The sequence below is a fragment of the Chroicocephalus ridibundus genome, chromosome Z (assembly GCF_963924245.1).
Source record: "Chroicocephalus ridibundus chromosome Z, bChrRid1.1, whole genome shotgun sequence".
NCBI classification, from domain to species: Eukaryota; Metazoa; Chordata; class Aves; order Charadriiformes; family Laridae; genus Chroicocephalus; species Chroicocephalus ridibundus.
Window position 1 is genome coordinate 23,071,768 of NC_086316.1, and position 25,000 is coordinate 23,096,767.

Below are 25,000 nucleotides of genomic sequence, written 5' to 3' on the forward strand. Positions count from 1 at the left end.
AATAACCTGCAGAAATCCCTTTTGACTGTATTTTACGATTCCATTAAACAAGATAGATCCTTTTATCATAAAACAAGTTGAAATTAGAGGATGAGCCTTTTAGCCGGGGCTATGGACTATGTATTTTTCTCCCTCCTCTCATCACCTCTGCCTTTAGTAGGACAGCTACTTGAAAGAAGAAAAGGTATTTCAGCAGTCAAACGATTTTGTTTTAAATTCTTTGCAAGATGCTTTTCCCCAAAACAATGACAGCTTGAAAGCACAATGTGCATTAAATATTTTTCCAAGGTGAAGATAAGACACACACACACAAAAGCTTTAGAAGACTGATTTGTATTTTCTGGCATGCTTATGAGTGGCACAGATTTGAAGAAGGCATAGAGCGTCTGCATTACTAGTTGTAACGCTGAGTCAGATGCAGAGGAGTTGCTGGGAAGGGTCAGCCTGGCCAAGGAAGTTTCCAGGACTACATCATAGCCAATAAATTATATTTAGTTGGCAAGAACATTGTGCACTCCATAAATTCTAGGATACAGTTAAAGCCAGGAGCCGCTGCCCTTGGTGTCGTAACACACCGTTTGGGTAGCTGTGCAATGATGTTATCATAACCTTTCTTCTACATCACATTAATTCCTACCATCCGTTTCTGACTTTTGCTCATCACATCTGAAATTAGTGATAATGCCTTTTTAAAAAACAAACAAACAAACAAACACAACTTTTGAGCAATTTTAGGGGACCAGAGCTGGCTATGCATGGGCCCTCCTTCTCCTTAACTTCGCTTACACGGGGGATCCACCACCTGCTCACTGAAACAAGGCGCACCTCCCTTGCAGGGATGTCCCCGGCCGCCACTTTACGCTTCAACACCAGCCTCGCCGGGGAGGCGGCCAGGCGGTACCGCCCGTCTGCGGGGCGAGGACGGCTGGGGGACGCCGCCTCACGCCCCCCGCCTCCTCGGCCTGGGCTCGGGGCTCCCCAGAAACATGGAGAGGTCGAGGCCCCACGCCCAGGCCAGGCGGCGCCCCCCGGCCTCCATTTCGCGGCGCGGGCAAGGCTGCGAGGGCCGGCGGAAGATGGCTCCCCGCTGCCTGCCACCGCCCCCCCGCCCCCGCCTCGCCGCTTACCGCCGGCGGCGGGGCCGCCTCCCGCCGCGGTTGTGGGCGGGCGGACGGCGGCAGAGGAGGAGCCTGCTGCTCGGTCGTCGTGCGCCCGGGGCTGTGGAGGCTTGAGGAGCGGGGCGCCCGCGGCGGCCTAGCCATGACGGCGGCGATGAGGCAGAGGTTTGACCGGTTCCTGCACGAGAAGAACTGCATGACCGCCGTGCTCGAACAGATCGAGAGCAAAACCGGCGTCAACCGCACCTATATCGCCACCGGTGAGCTCCAGCTGCCGCCCCCCGCCCCCCTCCCCCCAGGGGACAGGGGGCTGCCTCACACGGGGGGCTGGGGGGTGATGGGGGGAACGGCCCATGGCGGCGGCCGCGCTCCGGCCGCGCCCTTCCCGCTCCTCCTCGTTCTCTCCCGGCGGCGGGCGGGCGGGCGGGCGGTGAGACGAACCCCGGGGTGCGGGGCCGCCCGCCCTAACGGTTCTCTGCTGTCTCTCTCTCCCCCCCGCAGCCATCGTCGGGGCGGTCGCCGTGTACCTGGTGGTGGGCTACGGCGCGTCTCTGCTCTGCAACGTCATCGGCTTCGGCTACCCCGCCTACGTGTCGTGAGTGTCGCGACTCTTCCCCCTCTTGTCGCGATGATCGCCTGCGTTACCCGCCGGGGAGAGGACAGGGCTGCAAAATCACAGCCCGTCAGAGGGGTGTGCCAGGACCCCGCTCCGAAATGTTGAGTTTTCCCGCCCACCCCGTCCCTTAGCGTGTATAGGCGCAAGGTGCTAAGTGAAGAGCAGGGTTCCTGCCATCTGGCAAGTGCTACGTAATAAATTACAGATGGGAGACGCTGGGTAATTTCCACACTCGAAAACCGGTTCCTGTAGCACGCTGCGTTTCAGCTGCAGGTCCCCAGCTTTGTCATTTTCAGGGAGAGGCCGGATCGCTGTGTCTTACCTGCTGCTGGTAGCAGGAGGGAGAATCGCTGTTGTAACAGTGGTTGTGAAAACTCAGCGATGTTTTCAGTTGAGGACGCTCCCAGATACGCAGAAAGGCGCTGGTGCAGTGTCAGCATATGTTTGGTGCGAAGCACTGGGTAGTGTAATGGGCTGGACACAGAGATGCATTAAGGAGTCCTGTTTACTCCAAAACCACCTAGCTGGTGAGAGGTAGGAGGGACAATGCTGCAGCTCCTCTTGGGTGTAAAAGAACTTAAAACCACCTAATATTTCAAAGGAAAGCCTCCTTAGATCCTTTTTTTAAAACAATGTGTGGTATCTTTCATGGGCATTATATTGTTATAGACCAAAATGGATTTCCTGTTAGGTAAGACCACAGTGGAGTATGTTCCAAAAGACTTGAGAAGTGTACTAAATAAAGCCTTCTGTGTAGCCTAATACGTTCATAAAATGGAGGTCCTTCTTCCCAGCTATACTGCGATATTGTTGAAACACAGTGCTTGCCTTTTAAGTAACTCGTGTTTAAATACAGTCAGCAACTTTCGAAAATATATTCTCCGTAATTAGGTCTCGGCCAATACAAAATAAGTTCTTTCTTTTTTGTTTTTCAGAGTTGTGGGAAATTGACTTTTAAAAATATGTTCTCTGTAATTAGATCTTGGGCAATACAAAATAAGTTCTTTCTCTTTTGTTTTTTTCAGAGATGTGGGAAATTGACATAGTTTTACCCACTCTTGAAACATCGTATGGTTATGATGCTTAAAACTAAGCAACACTTTTCCACTGAGCACTAATTTTAGGACATTATAGGCCAAGAACTCTGGAGAAACTTAGGTTTTATTTTCTATAAGGCAATGCTTTGTAAAAGGACTAGTTAAAAGATATTTTTTCATCAAAAATTGAAAGTGAAAATATCAGCCAACAAAGCTTCAAAACCTTAAAATAGCTACCTAGGAATTATGTTTATGTAATATTTTGTGTCTGACAGGTCACTTCTAAACTTACATAATTACTGTATAAAATCCTATTTAAATTTTTAAATTTGTTTTAAAACTGGTTTGGGATTATAGTTTAAATCTGCCGTTATGCAACTATGGTGAATAAATTAATAATAAAAGCTCTTAGAGCTGTGAAGGCAAGACAGTAGCAAATCAAATATGAATACTGGGGTTTTTTCTCTTCCAATTTTTTTCCCAAATCTGGAAAATTATATATTTTTAAAATCTTTTTTGTAGGGTGTCTACCCTTTTTCATGTTGGAAGCTGGTTTTAAATATATCTTGACGTGAAAAGTTACCTCCCAGACATTAGTACACTAGGGTGTTCTGGTGTTGGGTTTTTTTTTTTCAGTAATGTGTGCTTATGCTGTTGTCCTTGGCTATAAATTTTACTTAAACAAAAAACCATAATGAATAGCATGCACATGAAGACAGTGCCAATTCTGTTTTTTCCAGTTCATGCTCAGTTAACGCTTTCCCTTTAGCTGTCTTTTTAATGCTGAAACAGTTTTAGAAGGTAATTATAATCACAGGTGAAAATCTAATTTAAAATGTATGTGATGTGCTGCATGCCCATGTCTTTCAGTAGCAACCTGCAGACAGGTTCCAGCTCATGAAGCAGCCTGCTGACAGCACAGGTGGTCTTGATCGCCTCCCCTCTCCTCCCTTCCTTCCTGATACAGAGCTGGTGCGACACATTTTCCCCACATGCATTGCTCTGCCTTCAGAGCCAGCTGTGTGGGTCCAGAGGAGACGTGAGAGGACATGTGCTAGTGCACACGCTTCACAGTCCCGTTCAGTTTGCCTTTTTTTGGGAGTGAGGTGTGTGAATTGGGATAGGCAGTGTTGCCCTTGCTAGCCTGTACAGTGTTACGGCATCAGTCTGACAGCAGCACACCAGGACATCTGTGCTATCTCCCGAGATGGCTTTCAGTCTGGAATCAAACACAGGCTGCCTGACCATGAAAAAGAGTAAGAATCCTCTTTGGTGATTACCCTTCTTCCACCATATGGGTTTCTTTTTGTCTTGGTGCTACCATGTCACTCTCCGTATCTACTGTAGGATCTCTATCCAAATGCAGGGCTAAGCTGTTAGAAGATGAAGCTGAATTATTAGAGTGACTCCTGCTTTCATTTTTGGTGCACTGGATCCGGTACTGCAGTCAGGGTGCTGCCAAGTGCTGCCCCCCGTGCTGATAAAGGATAAAGACCCAAAGCATAAAGAACACTAGCCAGGGTGGTTTGTTTATTCATCTCTTCTATTTGATCTGTCCTGTGTGAAAAGACAGCTGAAGAGCCTGATACATAACTAACAGTAGTGGAATTTGCTTCCTAGCGTTGGGCAGAACACAGTTTTCAGCTCTCTTAATAGCTGCAAACACCCTTAAATGGCTTTGGCTGTAAAAGCTGTGCCTTCTGGTAGAGGTCAGAAGCTGGTAAACATAAGGTATTGTGCAGGGTGTTAGTTTGATGTTTACACAGGTGTTTCAACAATGGATCCAAGCCTGAAACGTCTCAGAAAGGTACTGAAAGAGAAAAAGGAGACTACTTTTCCCTGGTTAACTTACTTTCTTCTGCTGTGTATAGATCAGTGTATCATTTCTGCATTGTCAGTGACTGAATTGTGTGAAGTGAAAAACAACGAAGTACTGGGTCAGGCTTCTGTTTAGCAGAAAAGGCATTCATGAAGGAGTCTCCCCCCATGAAGGGACTGATGTCTTGTGTTCTGCAAGGGAGACCGCCTTCTGTCCTTACAGTTGTTTAAAACAGCAAACAGGCTACCAGGTGAGTGAGCCATTAGGCATGTTCTAAATCTGTTTTATTAGGATCTTAGTTCTGGGTTACCTTCATCATGGTAGTTACTGTTCATCTCTGTGCTTGCCTGAAAGAAAATGTGTCGGAAAAAAACAAGCCCAGAGAAGGATGCTCGGCTCAGATTTCAGCCTGTTCACACATGAAACCCAGGACACTTTTACGGAAGTGCAGGTTATCTGCCTGTCAGGCCTTGTATATTTCTGTAGTTTATTTTTTGTTTATGTCATTCTCTATATTCATTGTCAGTGTGTGCTGTGCAGCAGGTGGGAATTTCAGTGGAGAGGTGCTGGAGGCTGTAGCCGCTGGGCTAGATCTAGCAGATGGGGTGTGCCTGGCTATTGGCATGAAGTGGTACAGCTGCAGCTGCGCTGCTGCCAGCTTTTGCATCACTGTGGTTCAGGAGGAGTTTCTTCTCTAGTGGTACAAAATGTCCTGAAAAAATCAAAGTCTTCTATGCCATGTCACCAGCAAGGGCCCACCTGAGGCTCTTGACATAGGCCAAATTAAGCAGTAGTTTTCCAAGTAAACCTTATCTGGCTGTTTCCCAGTAAATCAGACAATCTGGATTAAAGTTTGTCATAAAACCCTAGTCTTATTCCCTAAAATTTTGTTAAGTGCTGTCTGATGAAATAGAATAGTTACCTTATGTTGAAGTCTAACATTTGTTTAAAGGCTTTTGTGTTTGCAGTAGACCAGCGTTGAAAAGTTTACCACATATGATAGAAGCAACTTTTTGTACTTACAGTGAGCTTTAACTGCACAAGGCAATACTCAGACTAGTAGATGGAGGAGTTGAGTGTTGTCAGTGTGTAAACAACACTGCCAGTTGTTTAAAGCCACACTGCTTTTCTCAACTTTCCAGAGCTAGCCTGTTTAAATGTAACTCCACCCATAGCCAGAGGTGGTTAACTGCCTCAAAAAAATTAGAGAGAGTGCAAGCAGGAAGGCAGCCTTTGATGACTAAGAAATGCGTGCAAAGGATTGGAAATTTCAGAGTGCTGTCATGTGCAGTTTAAAAATCACAAAGATGGAAATAGCTTAGGGCATTAAAATGTCTGAACTTATTACTGGTGTCTTCAAGGTAGAGAAGCAATATAGTACAATTATACCTCTCTCTGCTTTGGCTGATGTAATGCTGTTACTTACACAATAGCAAAAAGAGCTGAATTTAAGTGCTGCTTGTGGTACTTCACAAACAGGAAACAATCTAGATTGATTGTAGAGAAGTACAAACGCACAACTCAAGTCTTAATTTGAATACTGTCATGGTGTCTTGAGCCTGTCTCTTACCTCCTTTGCCTCTTCCGTACCTCTAAAACGGGAACACGGCTTTTCTTTGGTCATAGTAGTTTAGGAAATGTAAAATTGTTCCTGTATTTGTTGAGAGCTAGGGCAGCAAATTTGCTTTCTTTTAACAAGTTTTCAGGAGAATGCTTATGTTTTTCCTTCATCGAAAACACTGCATGATATGCTAGTGTTCACCAGTAATGCTCTGCTGCTGCTTTATAAAAGTGATCTGAGAGAGCTGGTGTATCTAGCCAGGTTCACAACGCTCAGGGTAAATATAAGCAGAAAGTTTCCAAATCTCTCTGCACTTAGGCTGTTTCCTCTCCCAGCTGATACTCTCTTCATGGGGCTTCGGATACTAAAAAGTGTATTTTGACTTTTTTGTATATGTTCTGTTAGATCAGTTCCTCCAAATATCCTTGCTTTTTGTCTTTTAGGTTTTAGAGTGCCATGTTTAAAATAAAAGCTGTCTTGTCTGTTGGCTGGACAAATGATGTGCTTTCCTTTCTAGAGACAGCAAGTGGTTAGATGCAAAAGAGAGTCTGATATTGTGATAACTGTAGGAAAATTTTAATTTATCTTCCATATCTTAAATTTAGGTTAAAAATATAAAGGTCTCTATTATACAGGTGGGTCCAGAACCTGAATAAAACTCATTGAAAGATTTCCAGTTTATAATTGATGTAGATACCATTTTGATGCGCTACAGTACTGCACCTTGCATGGACTCTCCTCTCTCACTGCATTGATCTCTAGCAACTGGGTTGATGTAGGCCTACAGATGTTAATGGAATAATTAGACTTACATCAGTGGGGTTTGCTGGAGTATATTTTTAAAGTACCCTTTCTCCTGGTGAGTCACAGTGCTTCTAACATTTTATGTGTGTAATTGCAGATCCTAAATGCTGAAAAAGTGATCTGGAGTCAAAAAGTGAGATTAAAAAAATGTGGATTATTGTTAGTTGCTTTTCTTGTTTCCCTGTTTGTTTTGTTGTGGTAATGTACTCTAGTTACATTTTAAAAGTCTTTCTTCACAATTACGAGACTTACCTGACACAGGAGAGCTGGCAACATCTTGCTATCCCAAAAGGAAGGAAGCCTACTTGTCACTATGCATACAGTGAGCAAGGTACACGATTTTTAGATGAGGATAATAAGGCTGTCTTTGCCTGTTAGGAAAAGAAATCCAAACATTCATGTGAGGGTTTGTGAACACTGGATAAAATTTAATTTTGTTTAAAAAGAAAAATTTCAAAATTTTATTGCCACACGGTTTAGGAACTGTACTCATAAAGTACAAAATTTCATAAAGGGAATTCTTCAGGTCTCTGCAAACCAGCCTCAACCCAGAAGTTAGTCCTCAGCCTAAAACTCTAATCCCTTTCCCACTCCCTCATGAATCAATTTTTAATTACATTTGATAATTAAAACTGTAGGATTTTCTTTTCTAGTTAAAAACTCCTTACACAGTGATTACCTCAAAACATCAGCATTTTACTGAGACAAGTCTGAAAGCGTTGCACCATGATTTCATGCTTTACTGTACGTTGGTATAAATTAAGGCCATACTATAATTCTTTAGCCAATATTGTAGTAAACAGAACTAAAAAACAGTAGTAGAACTTTAAGAAAATTACACTTGAAATACAGTCTCCACAGTGCAGCATAGGTTGACAGGAAAATGTAACTTTTATTCTTTCTGTATTGTAAGCATGTGGCAACAGCCCAGTTCTTCTCCATTTGGTTACAACACTGTTGTTTGATCTGTGTGCCTGCACCCTAAACAGTAACAGCTGTGGAGAGGCAGCCAAAGCCTGTGAAACATTTTTTTGCCTCCCTCTGACAGAATTGTCTGTCACAAGCAGAGAAGCACTGTGTTGTGGATCCTTAGCAAGTGCCGCCTTCTGGTGGGGTGTGGCGTGTTTGCACTACGCAGGTAAAATGTGGCTTTTCCCAAAGCTCCCTCACTTCACGGCGCTTCTCCTTCTTGTCAGTACCTTCAGGAAAGACAACGTAATATAGCCTGGGATTAGACTTTTCCAAAAGGGGACTTTCAGACTCTAGCAGGCAGTGTAGCAGTACTGGTCTAACTGTTAATGTGGATGAGTACAGTCAGCAGTGAAGCTGGCAAAGCTTAGCCCGGGACCGCATACACAGGTAAGCCCCACTGAGGCCCTCAGTGACGTTCCTTGCCTGTGTTAAGGGTGGAAGTGGAGGAAATCCCCCTTCCATAGAGTGTGCACAGACGGCTTTTCTGGGAGTGAAGACCTGAAGCCTGCTGGAGCCCCTGCTGCACAGCACCGCCCACGTAGCCTGGCCTATGTGGCAGAACAAGCAGTAACCAAATGGTTTGGCAGACTGGACTGAGGCACTGATGCATGTTAATCCCAGCAAAAAAAGTCTGTGCGTGCGTGGATGTGTGGGGGAAGCTGGTTTTAACCTGAGTCACAAATGGGGGACTGACTCATTGTATGGCCCTACAAATACTTGTTGCGGAAGAGGCCGGGCCAAGAATGAGCAGAGAGCAATGAAGTGAGAGGATTGCTGCATTTTTGTAGGAATCTAGCTTTGTGATGAGTTAACATGTAGTCTGTAGAACTTGCTTCACTGGTGGGCAAAACGGCATGTGCTCCTTTTGTTGCCTCAGTCTCCATTTTCTTTGAAGAAAAGAAGGTAGAACCCTTTGTACTACTTGTCATGTTCTTTGTTGTTGTCTTCTAATAACTTTCTGCATGGACAGTGAGCCCCCCTTGCTGTCCTTCATGAATTTGTCTCCTGCCATCTTCTGGTTACACAAAATTTTGAGCGGGGAGATGGTAGACTTGGACTGCAGCACTCGTGTAAGTAAGTACATTTGGCAGGAAGATGTTTTCAGTATCTGCAAATGCACAACTCTGCTATTGGAATTAGTAACGAGGATGAAAGATGGAAGACTGAAGGCTTTTAACTGGTGGATGTAAGTGCAGGAGACAAAATGATAAAGTAAATGCAAATATGCAGGTAGTTATTTCACTGAAATAATGCAAGGAGGCAGCCTGCAAGATGAGTCTGAAATGAGGATGACAGGGAGGCACCAAACTGACGAAGTCTGTCATGCAGTGGAGTCTTGATCCCACAGAGGTGTCTGGACAGCTATCTTGAAGTAAATTATTTTTTAATCACCACAACCTGCTGTAAAGAGTTTTGGCAGACTGGTAAGTGTAAGGTAATTCCAGGGTTTTTTAAGTTAAATGGCGGGGGAGAAGAGTTATGCTTGGCTAAGACGGTCACAAATATGCCTGCCTACTCATTTAGTATAACACTGATGAGAAAACTGAAGGAAGGAAGCGCAAAATGGTCCAGTCTTCCCTAACTACAACATGAGCACTGGGCTTAATGGAGGCTAATCTTTTGTCTTAAACCTGTGATTTTATTTATACAAGAGTCATCAGATGCATCTTGTAAATTGCTTGGATTTGAGTGATCACACGAGACTAGAGAAAATTTTGATTTGGCATTTCTTTCTTTATTTCTGGTTTCCACATCTGGACTCAGCTCAAAAAAAACAACCCACACCCACCGCAAACTTTTAACTGGTGTACTTATAATACTGAGTACTGTATGTGTGAATTAACTCTAACAGTGATTTGTTATGCCAGAGCTAGTTCAGGAGTGTGTAACAGTCTCTTATTTGAAAAGAGCTGATTTTTTTGTCAAAATGAGTCAGATGCTTTAAGTGAAGAACTCAACTTGGCAGCTTACTAGTCTTAAAAGTCACCACACTTGTTCAAGAGTTCAGTTTGACTGATTCCAGGATGCACATGGTCAAAATTCAGCCGGTACTCTGATACTGTAGCTACATAGCTGATATGAGCCCTGGACTACTGGAGAGCACGGCAGCCTCTACTCTTCCCTGTTGGCATCACCAGCTAGTGGGATTATCAGGGGACAGATCTGGCTAAGAAGGAAGTTTTTACCTGGCTCCCCATCTATCTCCACAAGTGCAATGTAGGCCCACGTTTTCACTACTGGACGTGCATCTGTTTTTAAAATAACTGAGCTGTGATGTTTACCATCCAGTCTACTGGGAGCTGTTCCTAGTGACTGCTCTTAACTCCAAGATGTGGAACTACTGTAAATAGTTGTTTGAGGCTTTATTGAAAGTTCTCTAGAGTTAGTGTCTGTGCCGACCCAGGCAGGATGCAGGAACAACCACAATGCCACGGATGAAGTGCAAAGAGTAGATTTAATCTCAATACCTTGCAAACTGGGCTGCCTCTGAAGCAGCTCCCAGGCAGAGGCACGCAAGTGGGAACGCAGGCTCTGCAGAGCTCAGTCCTTGCTAGAAAGTGTAATGAACCTGCCTCTAGAGGAGGGCCACAAAGATGATCCGAGGGCTGGAACACCTCTCCTATGAGGACAGGCTGGGACAGTTGGGGTTGTTCAGCCTGGAGAAGAGAAGGCTCCAGGGAGACCTTATAGCAGCCTTCCAGTACCTGCAGGGGGCCTACAAGAAAGCTGTGGAGGGGTTGTTTGCAAGGGCATGGAGCCATGGGACAAGGGGCAATGGCTTTAAACTGGAGCAGGGTAGGTTTAGATTAGACATTAGGAAGAAGTTCTTTACAATGAGGGTAGTGAGACGCTGGCACAGGTTGCCCAGAGAGGTGGTGGAGGCCCCATCCCTGAAGACATTCAAGGCCAGGCTGGATGAGGCTCTGAGCAACCTGATCGAGTTGAACAAGTCCCTGCTTGCTTCAGGGGGGTTGGACTAGATGACCTTTAAACGTCCCTTCCAACCCAACACATACTGTGATTCTCGCCTGTGTATAGGAGATTCAGGCAGGCATAGTTTTCCACTGTGCTTTCTTTTGCTGACAGCAGCGCAGGAATCTCAAGCATGTTCGATAGGGTGCCTTGGAGTCTATCACGGGCCTGTGTTGTCTAAGCATAGATGTTCTACTTGTCAAGCTCACAAGTCTAAGCAATGTGTGATGTATGTACTTTTCAACACCTCAGCTGCAGGTCACTTGAGCATGTTTGCAGTCATCCTCGTGGATTTTCTGTTATTTTCCCACAGTGTGTCAGCACCATAAAAAATCCTTCGTGATGTGTAATTACTACATGTAACTAAAATGTAATTTAGTCAAATCAGTATTAGAAAAAACTTACAAAAACTTGACAGTATCTCTTTTTAAATTTGAAACTATAGGCTTTGGATGCTTGCTCCTTTGTTAGGAAATCTTGATGTTAAGTGCTAATGAGACTGTCTTATTTGCTCTTGCAATGTATAAGTAACTGTTACAAGAAGGCTGTCCCAAAGTTAGCTGCGCTGGCAGTGCCTCTTGGTCTGTATCTTTTCACTTGTTGATGGAGATTGCATTTTGAATATCACACTGATTGATTCATGACTTAGCATGGGGAAGAATAAAATGTTCTTGGCTTGAAGCAACATGTATATCTCCTAAGGTTAATTGTGCAGAGCATTACACCAGGGTAATACCTAATAACTTAGGGAATAACTTAAAAGAATAAGTTTAATTAGGGTGGGATTCTCATGTTGAAAGAAGTATAGTTTTAAATGGATAAAACCCCTATCTGTTCAGATACTCTACATAACTTACAGTACTTACTTGTTCTTGGGTAAGGAGTATGTTCTGTGACTTACTATTGAAATAGTGTGTAAGTAGCAAAGGATGGAGATAACTTTTGTCTTATTTAACAGGGACTGGATTTCCACTGGCAGTTTCAGCTGGGGGACGTATTTCCCATTCTGAAGCAGAATATTTATAAAATACTTGCCTTTCCTTGACTTCAGTTAAAACTTTCATTCACTGATGGCCCTGATACATCCTGTTGTTTTCTCTTCCTCCCCTCCCACTGAATGGGATTGGGACTGCAGTCATTGCTAGCAGTTGCGGTTTGTGCCCTTCCTCAGAGCTGACGTGGCTGTTACCATTATGGGAGGCGAAATGCGCTGTTTCCTACAGTGTGCAGAAGAACACGACATGGATTTAATGCTGCATATCAGCTGGTTAAATCAGATGGGGTTTTGACTACTTGTAGTACTGTTGCTTCTGACTGACTGACCATGAAAGTGTCTTGTTTCTGTATTTGCTTCAAGACATCACCTTAGGGAACTCGTCAGCAGATGGTGAACGTTCAAGGGGAGCGCACCCATGGCACTGCGTTTAGGAACTCTCAAAGGCCATCTGTTTTTCCAGGAGAGAAGATAATAGAGGGTTCCTCATTAACACAGTGATATGCCATCTGCCCTTTGCCACAAAATGAGAGATTCTAAGCTTTTATGAAAACTGATTTTCGTGATTACTAAGATGACTTTAACAATGTTAACGGAAGTTAAACAATTCTTCCTTAAATCCATGGATGGCTTCTGATGATGACTGGAAAATAGCAACACTGTTAGCGGTTTCACTGCAAAGTGGTCTCTCACAAATACCAAGCTAGCATGCTTACTCTGGTAAAATAAGCCTTCCACTGTATGCCTCCAATGGAGAATCTGTCAGCAGAACCAGAGAAATTCACACAGTGAACCCCCACTAAGCAAGTTTTCCTTAATACTGAGAAATTTTGCAATTTGTTCCTTTCCTCCATTCATCCACCACTCTTAACTTCCCTACTTGTCACTTGCATGTTTTCTTTCTGTCCAGAAGTACCGTGAAACTTCACACCTTGAAAATAGATCAGTAGCCCTCTCCTTTACCTCCCATGTTGTCTGGGTTGGTTTTGGATTTTTGTAGGACCCCATCACCCGGCAGTATTAGAATACCTGAGAGGTGTGGGCATAGCAAAAATGTGGTTGATACCCGTGGGAGGGCAGGAGCAGATGAAGTTGGCACTGCCTTTGCGCAGGCTGCCTGGACTACTGTTTCCTAACATTGTGTTGTGTTAGGAACAGCTGTAAGCAGACCTGGCTTCTCTCCACCTGTGGAAAACCTGTTCTTCTGGTTGTGCTGATGCAGTACCTCAATAACAGCGCCTTATTGTGCATGATGGGGTATGGCAAGGGCTGTTGTTCTTCCTGTTGCAGGACCCTGCTGGCCAGCTACAAACTCTAATGGAAATAATGCATAAATTAAGTATCAGATCCTTGTATTGCGTTTCAAAGTAATTCAGTTCAGTAGCTACACCAATTCTCTCTGCATGTGGTGGGTTTGACAGTGCTTTTGCTAAAAAATAAGGCATGTCACGTGGTTGAATTTTTTTTCCTTAGGGTTTTTTTTTCCTTTATTTACAGAACTAGGAAGTGACAGAGTCCAAAGGATTTCTTAATTCACAAACCAGGAAATGTACTCACAGCCAGCCGTCTGTCTGGTTTCTATTTTGTAAACCTCCCTAACTCTCCATCTTTTTTGGGTACTAAAAGTAAACTTTGCAGCTTGATATATGCTACAGATGCTGCTTCAGCAACAATATAGCTGTTATTAAAGAAATAAGTTATAAAATAATTAAAAGTAAATTCTTTAAACTGAGTCTACAGATTTTAATCCTACAGCATGAGTGGAGAGGATAAATGCTTTTTAATACTCTTAAGCTTCACATTATCAGGCTTACAGGTGCTAACATTTACTTCTAAAACTTCTTACAGTGCTAATCTGAAACTTAGTGAGTCCAGAGTCTCCACTTCATTACTTGTTCTGAAGGAAGCACATGCGCATCTTTCTTTCAACTTCCTATTTTCAGAACTGTGTAAACTTGAACTGCATTCTCGTAGCAGTTGGGGAACAAAAACCCAGTTAGTCAGTATGCAAAAAGCCCAAGACTTTACTCCACCCTGTTCTTAATACCGTAGTCTACATCAGAATTTGCAAGTCCTGTATGAATGGATTTATAGAGCAAAACAACTGGTGATGCAGATATGTTCTCCTGCACTGTATGGTGCAGGGGGTACCGGATCTCCCCTGCTTCTGTAGACCAAGTGCTTGTTAGTAGTTAGAGCAAATCTTGTGGTTTACCTTCTTCGTTTACCTAATGCATGTACATTATGAGTAAAGATATTTGAGATTCACTTCAAAATCCTGAACGAGATTTAAAATTTTTATCTAGATGCTCTTTGTACCAGGCGGTTGCTGGTCTGTTATGATCCCAGTAAGAAAGGAATTTAAATTCTGTAAAACTTCATTTAAAATGCTATTTATTAGAGCTAACACTAAAAAGAAACAGAGAACAGTATAGACAGTCTTATATCCCTGTAGGTGCTGGGAACCCCGAGTTGAGCAGCACTGAATGGGCCTCTGATCCGCACACAGCACGCTGTGCAGACCTCATCTGTAGACAAGGTTACCACATCTTGATAATTTAAGCTACTGTAGTTTTTGTATTTCAAGACAACAACTCTATTCATCATTCCAGCTGTCAAGGAGGGAGATCTTTCTTAGGCCACGCAGGCGGTGTAGTCACTGGTACCCAGCGGGAGCTGCTGCAGGATCCTCAGTTTCAGTGAGCTGGCTGAGTTTATCCTGTGATCAGGGAATTTGTGCAGTGCAGCGCAGGCCTGAAAGCCAGGCTGTGTGCAGGACAGGCCGGGGCTCACTCAGATTAACTGTTACATGGATCACTGATGCTTCAATGTACAACAGTCTTCTGGTCAGGATTACCACAATGCATCCAGAACTGGAACTGCCCAAAGATTATCCCCTCTCTTCCCTGTCCTATGAACAAGGTCAAGATGCTCAGGTTTTTTGGTTTTTTTTTTGTTTGTTTTGTTTTGTTTTTTTAATCACAGAGCTAGAAATAGCTTGAGTATCTTTTCTTTTTGAAGTCTGACGTGGGGAAAAGCTTTGCTCTTCAGAGATGTTGAGCACATTGTCTGATAGATACTACCTAGTTCTCTTCTGTATAGCATATAGAGTATTTAAATTATGAGGATTTACATGTAACAGCAAATCTGAGTCATAAAAACTTGACCAGTAGAGATGAGACTGATGCTACTGATCTGCTCACCTGTTTTGTTTTCCTTGCAGAATCAAGGCAATTGAAAGTCCCAACAAAGATGATGACACACAGTGGCTGACTTACTGGGTTGTGTATGGCATTTTCAGCATAGTGGAATTCTTCTCTGATATCTTTCTGTCCTGGTTCCCATTCTACTACATGCTAAAGGTATGTTAGTTTATGTGACCTTTCTCGTGAAATGAGACCTTTGATATAACTGGTTTAATGTCTTCAAGAATGGATAGATGACAATAGATTTCCTTGGAATCATTCCTGGGCCACACCTTATTTTTAGATGCCAATTACATGAAATTTAGCACTATGAAAGCGATCTGTTTATGGCTGATGGTTTTGTGAGGCAAGAGGGCAAGTTGGGATGGGTGGCAGGGAAAGGTCTGACATGTTTTAGGAAAAAAGAGGTGGTGTAGCTGTAGCATGGAAAGACAGTTCTTTGTCTTGATGTTCAGGTAGATTTGGGCAAAATGACAGTACATGGTAAACCCTACAGTGTGGCTCTGTTTTTGCTTAAGTGCATTAGTGGAAGTAGAGAGCAAAATCACAGAGGCAGCAAAAGTAAGTATTGACATCTGTGCTATTTGGAGCAAAGGAGGAAACTGCAACATAATAATAGTTTGAATCATACAGGTTTCATTTTTAATTAAGCCTACTTTCCTGAAGGGAAACAACAGGTATCATGGAAGCTTGTTGCTATTGTGCATGTGTTAGTGTGGTTTGACTACCAACAATGATTTGCTTAATGTGTTCCAAGCCTTGTTTGTCAACTGATGTGTGGTGTATCATCAATCAACTTTAACATGTTCAATTATTCTAGGAGATAGCCAATTACCGTGTATGCTATTGGGTGGAAGACATTCTAGCTTACTGGAAAGTCAGTTGTTTAGCTTAAAGAACCGTTGCCTATTTTCTTTTTCAATGGGCGGTTCTTTTCCTTCTCTTTTCCTTTGGTAGCCTGGTTTAGCCCCATCAAAGTTCTTGAAAGGATTTGCTTGCCAGCTATTGTGGTGGGGTCACTTTTTCCAGGAACTGACGTATTTTAGGGACAAAAATTGGCTTGGACAGCTCAGTTACACTTCCACATTGTTCCTTTTGAATCTTTAACAGGCATCAACTGTGCAATCGTTTGGACACTTACTTTCCTAGTTCCCTAAGAAAAAGCGCATATTTAAACTTCTGCTTCAAACTAAAAATGTTCTGGCCTGTCTCACAAAGTTAATTCTCTCCCCTCACATGCTTATTTTTTTCCCTTAATCAAAACCAAAAATATGTTTTCCATTTTAAGCTTAAAAGGTTTTGCAAGTTTTTTAAGAAGAACCTGATAATTTTGATATTTAGCATATGTGAATTTCACACATATTCACACATATGTGAAAGTTTTACTGTTTTAATATATTAAGACCAGGCCAAATAGTGAGCGAAGTGCAAGTTCATCTGATTTGAATAGGATCCAAAAGAATTGCTTATAGCACTGGAAGAATGTGTCCTTAACCACTTAATGCAGTTATTTCATTTCCTCAGCTTCACCTTAGAGTTTAGCAGGATTATGACTTTACCCATTGTCAGCAGGGATATATGCTTGCAGTTCTGAATTCATACAGTGTGTTTTCAGAGCTTCTTTTCTAACTTCTCGGTGGTAAAAGATGTGGCAATGATTACTTCATGCCACCACAGCACTAATTCTGAAGAGCATGCAGTTGCAATTCAGGTTGACCTAGGAAATAAAGGCCAACCACAGGTGGCTCTGATAATGCTGTATCAAAGTGCCACATTTACATGTAGTGATGGCATCAACAGCAAGGTACTTTTCTCAGTTCATCAAAAGCAAACACAAGGAAGCAATTATGGTAAATGCACATCTTTCTACAATAGCTGCTGAAGGCACATAGGAGTATTTACTCTAAGTAGTGGGTAGTAGGAGAGGTTTACTTTTGTCATACAGAGGCAGACAGGAGGTGTTGGCTGAGAATCAGAAAGCATTGCTGACTGGGTAGGAGGGTGGAAGTTACTCCATGTGGGGAAAAGGAGGAAGCAGGCAGCTTCTAACTTTCAGTCCATCCACAACTAAAACCTCTGGTAGTGCAGTTTGTGATGTCTCCGTGTCTCTTTTATGACGTTATGAAATAGTAGCACAGATATGTCATTCGTGCAAATTTCAAGCTCACTTTCATTTTCCAAATATACTAAATTCTCATATTCACATGTATTTCATACAGCTTGTAGCTTCCACTCCAAACTGAGTTGTAGCTGCTCAGTATTTCTACATACCTTAATGTGCAGGGTGGAGGCACTAATCACAGCTGCTCCTATATTCCCCTAAATCCAGAGCCTAGGCTCCGTCACTCCAAAGTTTTCAGCATACTAGGCGTTTTTATAGGTGGGAGAAAGGCATGTTCAAGAACTCCTTTGAATATGTTATGGTATTTGCATATTATTTTGTTCTCCAGTTGAAAACTATTTTAAGATTCCTTGGGTTTTGTGGGGCTTTTTTTGTAATGCCTACTTTTTATTTATCTGCTTTTTTTCTCTGAAGCACAGGGCACGCATGCCACTCGTGATTTCATGTGTATGTGATCTGTTTTTCAATAGTTCTATTAAATATTTAAAGATTTGTTTGGCATTAAGGTATTAAAATACTGTAGCCAGTGAAAGTAGCAGAGGTTGCCATCCTAGGAGCATTCTCAGTAGTGGGAAGGAAAGGAGACTCCTGACTCTGTTATGTGGCATTCTGACTCTGCTTCTTTCTGTTATATTAAGTTCCAAATAATAGAAGCTTTTGAAAATTAATATTCCATCACTTTTTGCCTTTATTTTCTCTGACCATGCTTAATGATATTGCATGAGTTGCTACTTACTGGTGACAAATTTCATTACATGTTGAATTATTTCTTTTAATTCATTGGAATGTTCCTGGTAGGCATTCTCACTGGTATACACTTTACTTTGAAAAAACTTTTTTTGTCTTCTGGGCAAACGCTCCTTTAAGCCATTCTGTTCTGACACAACAATCAAATAGTTTAAAGAAGAAAGCTTAAAGCCTACCTAAAAGGATGGTAAATTGGTTTGGCAAAATCTTCTGTAGAAGGCAGTTGTTATCCCCAGGAATCAGTGATCCTTTTCAAAGAGACAAACTGTAAAGAAACCTCTCCAGCTCAAAATAAATCATAAATGATTTTCTCTAGGGCAAGGGGAATGAGAAGTGGCCTTAAAGCAAAAAGGAGTAGCAATCTTCTCCAAAAACAGTAGGTGTTCCCTTCAACTGATGTGCATCAGGGGCATCAGTTTTACTGTGGTGTGCGCTGCAGTGAAGACAAAGCCAGAATTTTTCAGGTATGAAGAGCAGAACTTAGTGAACATTCAATCTCAAGGTCCTTTGTCTGAGGAGGAATAGAGGGAATATATTCCAAAATACATACCTGGAAGGCTTGCCTGAAGAAGACTGTGTGGTTTTCATAATTCAACAGCGATTTTACTCTTTTTTTTTTTTCTTTTTGCTAAACTTGAATCAGAACCTTTCTTTTAAAATAGCCTCTCTTGACTTAAATCACCTTGGAATGGTCAAATTGTTATTTAGGAGTTTCTTATATAATGCCAAAAAAACCACTTGGATGTGGGTCTGTCTTTGCAGTTATACAATGGGAAATCAAAAGTATGAAGGGAAGGAGAGGAGGCAGAAATGTCTGGCTAGGCACAGTGGAATTCTGAAAGGATACTATGATCAGACTAGTTGCTAGGAAATGCTTTTGCACTATGCAGTATACTGGAAACCTCATAGATAAGTACGACTTTGCTCATATTTTTTAAATGACTTTCAGAAGCTCTAGCGCATGCATTGAAACATCTCTTCAGCTGCTGTAGATACTGCTGTGAAAACCAGAAAACTTCTGAAATCTAAGCTATTTAAATAAGTGCTACTGTATTTAAATGCAGAGCTTTAAATTGCTTATGGTTTTATTGTAGTTTAAATGATTAGTTTGATTTTTGGTGCCTAACTTAGCTAATTGTGTGGTGGGTGTTTTTTTCAGGAGGAAGAGTTGAGGTTTTGTTGTTGTGTTTTCTTCCTCTCTCCCTCTCCTCCCAAAAATGTGTGGAAATCTTCAAATATTTAATCATGTCTAACATTAAAAGAAAAAAAGCACATTTTGGCTGAGGCTGGGATCATTTTATGTTGCATTTTAAGAAAAGGTGGTCTGAAAAGCTGTTCTGCCTTTATTTTCCGGAGGGGCTTTTGACATGGAATAATACTGTACTGTTTGTGTCTGAAATGACTGTACAATGGGTGAGGAAATTTGCTTAATTTTGTTGCTGTTTTATCCTGTAAAATCATTTATATATACTTACAGAGCTCAAGCAAATTTGGTTGTGACACTTCCTGTCCCTTAAATGTTTTGATTTTGTTTTACATAGCTATGTTTGTATTGTGTATGGCAGCAGAACTGAAGGCAAATAAAGGTGCTTCAGTAGTGAAGACAGCTATTTGTAATACATGTAATAGCTGTCTGTCTAATCCCATTTGTAAGATGCAGAAATAGTACCCTACACAACTGTGGTGGTCGGGTTTTCTTCCCCCAGAGGGCAGATTGTGCTATAAAACCTATACCTAAACTGCACGATCCAAAAACATTACCCTTGTCTGTGCGCTATGGGTGGCTCAGATCTATCTTTCCTTCTCGACGCTTCAGCTCTGGGATGCACACAGTCCCATTCTTTGCCTGGCTGCATTTTCAAAGCAGGGAGACAGAGAGGACAGGGATATCTTTTGGATGGATTTAAGTGATTTAGGGACCTAGACCTTCAGTCAGGCCTGTGCCACATAGTTTAGAAGTAGTCAGAGAGACTAATATTTTGTTTAATCAGGTTTTATACTTCTACCTTTAAAAAAAAACAACACATGTAATCTTGATATACCTGTTACCAGATTAGCTTTACTGCTACAGCCTTCCTCGTTTATGCTATCAGTATCCATGAAATTATTCCCATATAAAGATTCAGTGTATGTAACTGTACTGATGTGCATAGTTATGGGACTGTGACCATACAAAATGAAGGGGGCAATGTACTGTTTTAAATATGCCGAAGTCTGTGGCAGATTTAGGAAGGCATGCTACACCTTGTCTCCTGCTCATTTCTTCAGCCTATGCAGATGTTCTTCTTCCTTGTAGTGTGGCTTCCTGTTGTGGTGCATGGCTCCAAGTCCTTCTAACGGGGCAGAGTTTCTCTATCATCGAATTATCCGGCCTTTCTTCCTGAAGCACGAAGCTCAGCTTGACAGTGTTGTTAAAGACCTGAAAGACAAGGCTGCAGAGACTGCAGATACCATCACTAAAGAAGGTGAGGAAAAGACCATTCACTAATGACATAAGTAGGAGGAATTTCCCTGGGCAACTCTAATAGTACAGTTAATATTCATCATTTGGGGGGAAAAAAATTGTACAACAACGGTGCAAATTATAATGGAGAAGTTAAGTTTGGGTGAAGATGCCAAGAAAAGAGGATTGCGGTGGATCTTATGTTCTAGGAGCGGAGTTACTCTAGAATGAGTGCAAGCTGTATGAGTGGAAGAAATGGCTAATTAGTTTGTGTGTCTTCCCACCACAGTTTATATCACTATAAATATTCTGTCTAGAGGCAGGTCCAAACATCCTCACAAGATACCTTCCATAAATACATTTATTGTTTCAGTGTATTCTTGCATCTCCTAAAATAGCGTCTCAAATACCTGGTAGTATAGAAGGGCTGCCAATTTGTAGTCAAGCAGATCCAGTAAACAGCAACATATGAAATTAAGTTTTCCCATCTGTAAGTCTTTGTACTTTTCCTTCCTCTGGCCATCAAAGGATTCTGAGCCCACTCTTAAAGAAATTGCTTAGGTTTTTATTTGTTTAGAACAAATATTATCACAGCCTGTAAATTGCTTAATTTTTGCTTCTATTTCCTTGCATTCTGTAGTGGACCCTTGTACTCTTAAAATGTCTGATGAAAGTTTTATTAATAAGGGAAGGAAATATATTAGGTAGCTAAAATAACAGTTTAATTTGAAAGGAAATTTATTTATAAGATATTTCAAAGCACCTTAAGTCTCCTTTCCCCCCGAACAATGCATAGTCTCATTTCCTCTTACCAACTTAAGTAGTTTTCCTGTTGGTATTTAAATGATCTGCCTGTCTTAACTACGCTTGGAAATTTTGCCGCATGACCCTTCCCGAATCATTATTGTTAGACAGGTATCTTAAATAATGTTATTCCATGTTGCACATGGGGTTTTTCTGTCCTCATTCCATCATTTACTCTTTCATATTTTCACATATAAAGGTTTCCACATACATGTATTAAGAAATCATGCACACATGCATGCATGTACAGACACACATTAGCGTTAATCCAGCCCTGTTTCATCAGCTTGGTAGTATTATTTTTAGCTGGAAACCTGTACGTCCTAAATGCTGTGAGCAGCTCTGCTTTATTGATACAATGGTTGTAAGTCAGTCTGTGCTGTTTATTGTGCTGCTTCTTGCTTCTGGTTTATATTTTTACATCTTCGTATGATCAGTTCTATATCGCTATGTCTGTGTGTATGTGTATACAGAAGCTATGATTTTCTTTTGTGACCTAAAAGGAAGTTGTTGGGGTTTTTTTATGCAGCTCGGGAGCACTGAGTAAGCCATGTAGTCCGTAGGCCTCTAAGATTAAACTTGCTTTTATTTTCCTGCAGCCAAGAAAGCAACAGTGAACTTACTAGGTGAAGAAAAGAAGAGCACTTAAACTATTAACTGGATAAAGTTTTCCTACCACCTCCTTTATGAAGCTTGATGTTACTGGGAGCTGTGGTATAATTTTGAGAATTTTGCCTTGGAAACGTTTTGATATATTAAAGGAATGTGTTATAAGTTTGCTGACTACTTTGCTGTGTCTGTATAGAAAGTAAGCATTTTTATTTAAAAGCAATGCAGTGGGCAGCATCTGAAGCTTAATGACAATATTTTATTCATCTTCATGCAGAAGAAATCTTTTAGTAATCTCTTTCTGCAGTAACATAAATAAAAAGTATATAACCCACAGGCTCTGCACTTTAGTTGTCTCTTTGCGTATGTAATTACTCTTAACACTTGACTGTGGTGCATCTGGTGACATGAAGATATTGTATAAGGAAAATACAGTCTGAACAGATCTTGAATATACAGGGAATTATTGTAAGAGACGGCATAATGGATGTATTCCCCACCAATAAAGTTGTAAATGATGAAATTACATGTTCTAGGCATCTGATGCTAGACATTATTTGCTGTTGCATGTTTTGTTGTAACGCAGTATTTGGTACAGTGTGTGTATTCTTAAATGGATAGATACTAAATATAGGGAAGAGTAACTTCATTCAAGTGATCAAGCTTATATTAGCGTGAAGTAATTTGCCAGAAATGGACACATTAAATTGCACAAGATCAGCACAAGATGACTAAAGTACAACTCCTTGCCTCTTCTTGCTAAATAAAGTTGTCATCTAAAATTGTTAGTAGAGTGCCTTTTAAGATCACACTCAAAAGCACAAACCACCTTCCACTAAGGAGCGATACCGTTACGATCACTTGGTCCTAAAGACCTGTTGAAATATTAACTGCCTTGGGTGTCATTCCCCAGAACTACATTGTTAATGGGATGGACTACAACCTCCATGAGCTTTTTCTGCTCATGAAATCTGCAGTCTCTTCTGACTGTACTAAGAACAGCTTTGCATGAGCACTGAAAGTTCACAAATGGAGATGCTGTTGTCGTTACTTGATATATTCCTGACCAATCAGTAAAAATGCAACCAAAGTTGTTAAGAGACTAAAGGCCTTTTTGCAATCAGTGAAAAATAATAAATTTTTTAGATCTCAACCTGTATTTACTTTTTCACACCAGAGTATTTTCAACAAATTCAGCATGAATTACTGAAATCTCCCTGCGCACATCTCCATGCTGATGTTTCTTAAAGCCCACAGTAAAGGTATGACAGTTCTTAACTTGTAGAACACACAGAAGATAAGCTTAAGCTTTTGATGTGATAAAAAGTGATTTCTGGTCCGCAATATTAGATTCGAAAGATTTAATCTTAAAATGGACTTTTGAAGACTTTTGGCTTTTTGCAACAAGTTGGTATATAAACATTCACTGTATATTTTCAGATGCAAGACCTTCAAAAGAGTGAAGCACAGCGGGTCAATTTTAAATTTGAGAGATAGGTATTATGAGAAGAGACGTAAAAGTGTCTTAAGGGAAAGCATTTTAAGCTTTAAACTGGAAAGCACAGCCCTTAGGGCTGTCAACATGGGTAGGAAAGTGCATCATTTTCTGTAGGATGGCACATGGTTTTTCATTTGAAGGAGATATCACAGCTAATCATTCCATAACAACTTTTTGTTATGAGTGGATGTGCTGAAGGGGATAAAGCTTACAGCAAAGTTGTAGATGTGAGTGAAAAGTTTGAGGTGACAGACCATTTAAGTGGTTTAATTTCTTGTCTTCTCTTTCTCTGTCTTAAACTCACTGGCCTTTTCTGTAAGCCAGACTAAATCCTAGTGCTGTGGTTTAAACACTATCAACGGTGTACAGAGCAGTCATGAGATCAGTGTATTTAGTTTCACCTCTTAAAACAAGAAGTAATAAATTAGAATAAAGTTACTTAGTAGTCTATTTGATTTAGGTACAAAGTACTGCATAACTTACTTCTCTAAAAGCTGCTGGTAAATCTTAGAGTTTCCAAGTCTAATGAGGTCTGTAGTAGAGACAGAACTTATGTTTCATTTCTCATACTACTCAACAGTTCTTCCACTGTTATTAATGGGGATAAAACATTTCTAGTTAAGTGTTAAAACATTCTCTAAGAGTGATGTAACAGGCTTTAAATCAACTTCCTGTCTTTACAACTTGCTGTTTCTTGACCATCGGCTAAATTCAGTGCTTCTTTTTGTCGGATTTCTACTTGAAATAAAACTACCGTCTGTTGTTAACAGAATTTGATCTTGTTTGCCTTGACGCAAGTAGGAAGAACTGAATTTCTGCAGCAAGTTATCCTTTCCTGCAAGTCACTCCACGGGGCTGGCCCCACAGATCAGTGCTCTTCTCAAAGTCTTTCTTCACAGCATTTACGTGCAAATGTTGGTACACACATCTACTCTGTGTCTGTGCTCAAGCTGTAATGTGCTAAATAAAAAATGGACACAAATAAAGAGATTCTTACAGGACTGGTACGATGCCTCAGTATTTCTTAAGAACCCTATACCTCAACACTGAAAACCCAATTACTTTAAGAAGGCAGAAGAGCTTTACAGGATATTCACTTTTTTTTTTTTTTTTTAAACCCAAACTTAATTATTGTGGAATTAGAAGCCTCTCTAAAAGCCTGAAGGGAGTACTTCTGCTTTGTGGCTGGATCTCGGGGTGTAACTAACTGAGCTGTTTTAGAGCATCAGGCCCTAACAGAAGAGTTTGGGCTACAGATCTGTTCTCAGTATTGAGCACCACGAGCAGCTGCCGATGCAGCGCAGCGTTCCAGACTCTATAGCCTTGAACCTGAGGAATCATCAAAGTTTACCATGCTTTAGAAATGTAGAGAGGAAGAACGGTAAACTACAGGGATTTCAAAGTTTTTTCCTCACCCATTTATCTTCTGGTGTTCCATAAATGACCTAAACAAATAATACCGCATAGTTATTGGCAGGTGGGGGGGTGTTACACTGTTCTTTTTGCTACCACTGTAAGCAGGACATTTCTTCTGCTTTATCTTACACATTTCCAAACTCAGCACAAAGGAAAAAAAGTTCAGAAAACCCTTTAAAAAAACTCCACAGTGAACATCACTGCCAGTGCTACTGCAATGAAACCAAATTCTTCAAACCAAAGCAAGATAGTTCACCAAGA

The 25,000-nt window shown here is 41.4% G+C and overlaps 1 protein-coding gene across 1 annotated transcript; it reads left to right on the top strand.

The window, feature by feature from the left end:
• Positions 1-1,144: 1,144 nt before the first annotated feature.
• Positions 1,145-24,324, top strand: REEP5 (receptor accessory protein 5). Its single transcript, XM_063320211.1, has 5 exons — positions 1,145-1,378; positions 1,620-1,713; positions 15,118-15,256; positions 20,266-20,434; positions 21,816-24,324. The coding sequence occupies exons 1-5, from the start codon at positions 1,261-1,263 to the stop codon at positions 21,863-21,865; spliced, it is 570 nt and encodes a 189-aa protein (XP_063176281.1). The 5' UTR covers positions 1,145-1,260; the 3' UTR covers positions 21,866-24,324.
• Positions 24,325-25,000: the final 676 nt, after the last annotated feature.

Bases quoted from the DNA above. Each gene is read 5' to 3' on its own strand.
- REEP5 (XM_063320211.1), top strand. From the start codon at position 1,261: ATGACGGCGGCGATGAGGCAGAGGTTTGACCGGTTCCTGCACGAGAAG. The intron at 1,714-15,117 runs GTGAGTGTCGCG...TTTTCCTTGCAG, and splicing joins GGCTACCCCGCCTACGTGTC to AATCAAGGCAATTGAAAGTC. The intron at 20,435-21,815 runs GTGAGGAAAAGA...ATTTTCCTGCAG, and splicing joins AGATACCATCACTAAAGAAG to CCAAGAAAGCAACAGTGAAC.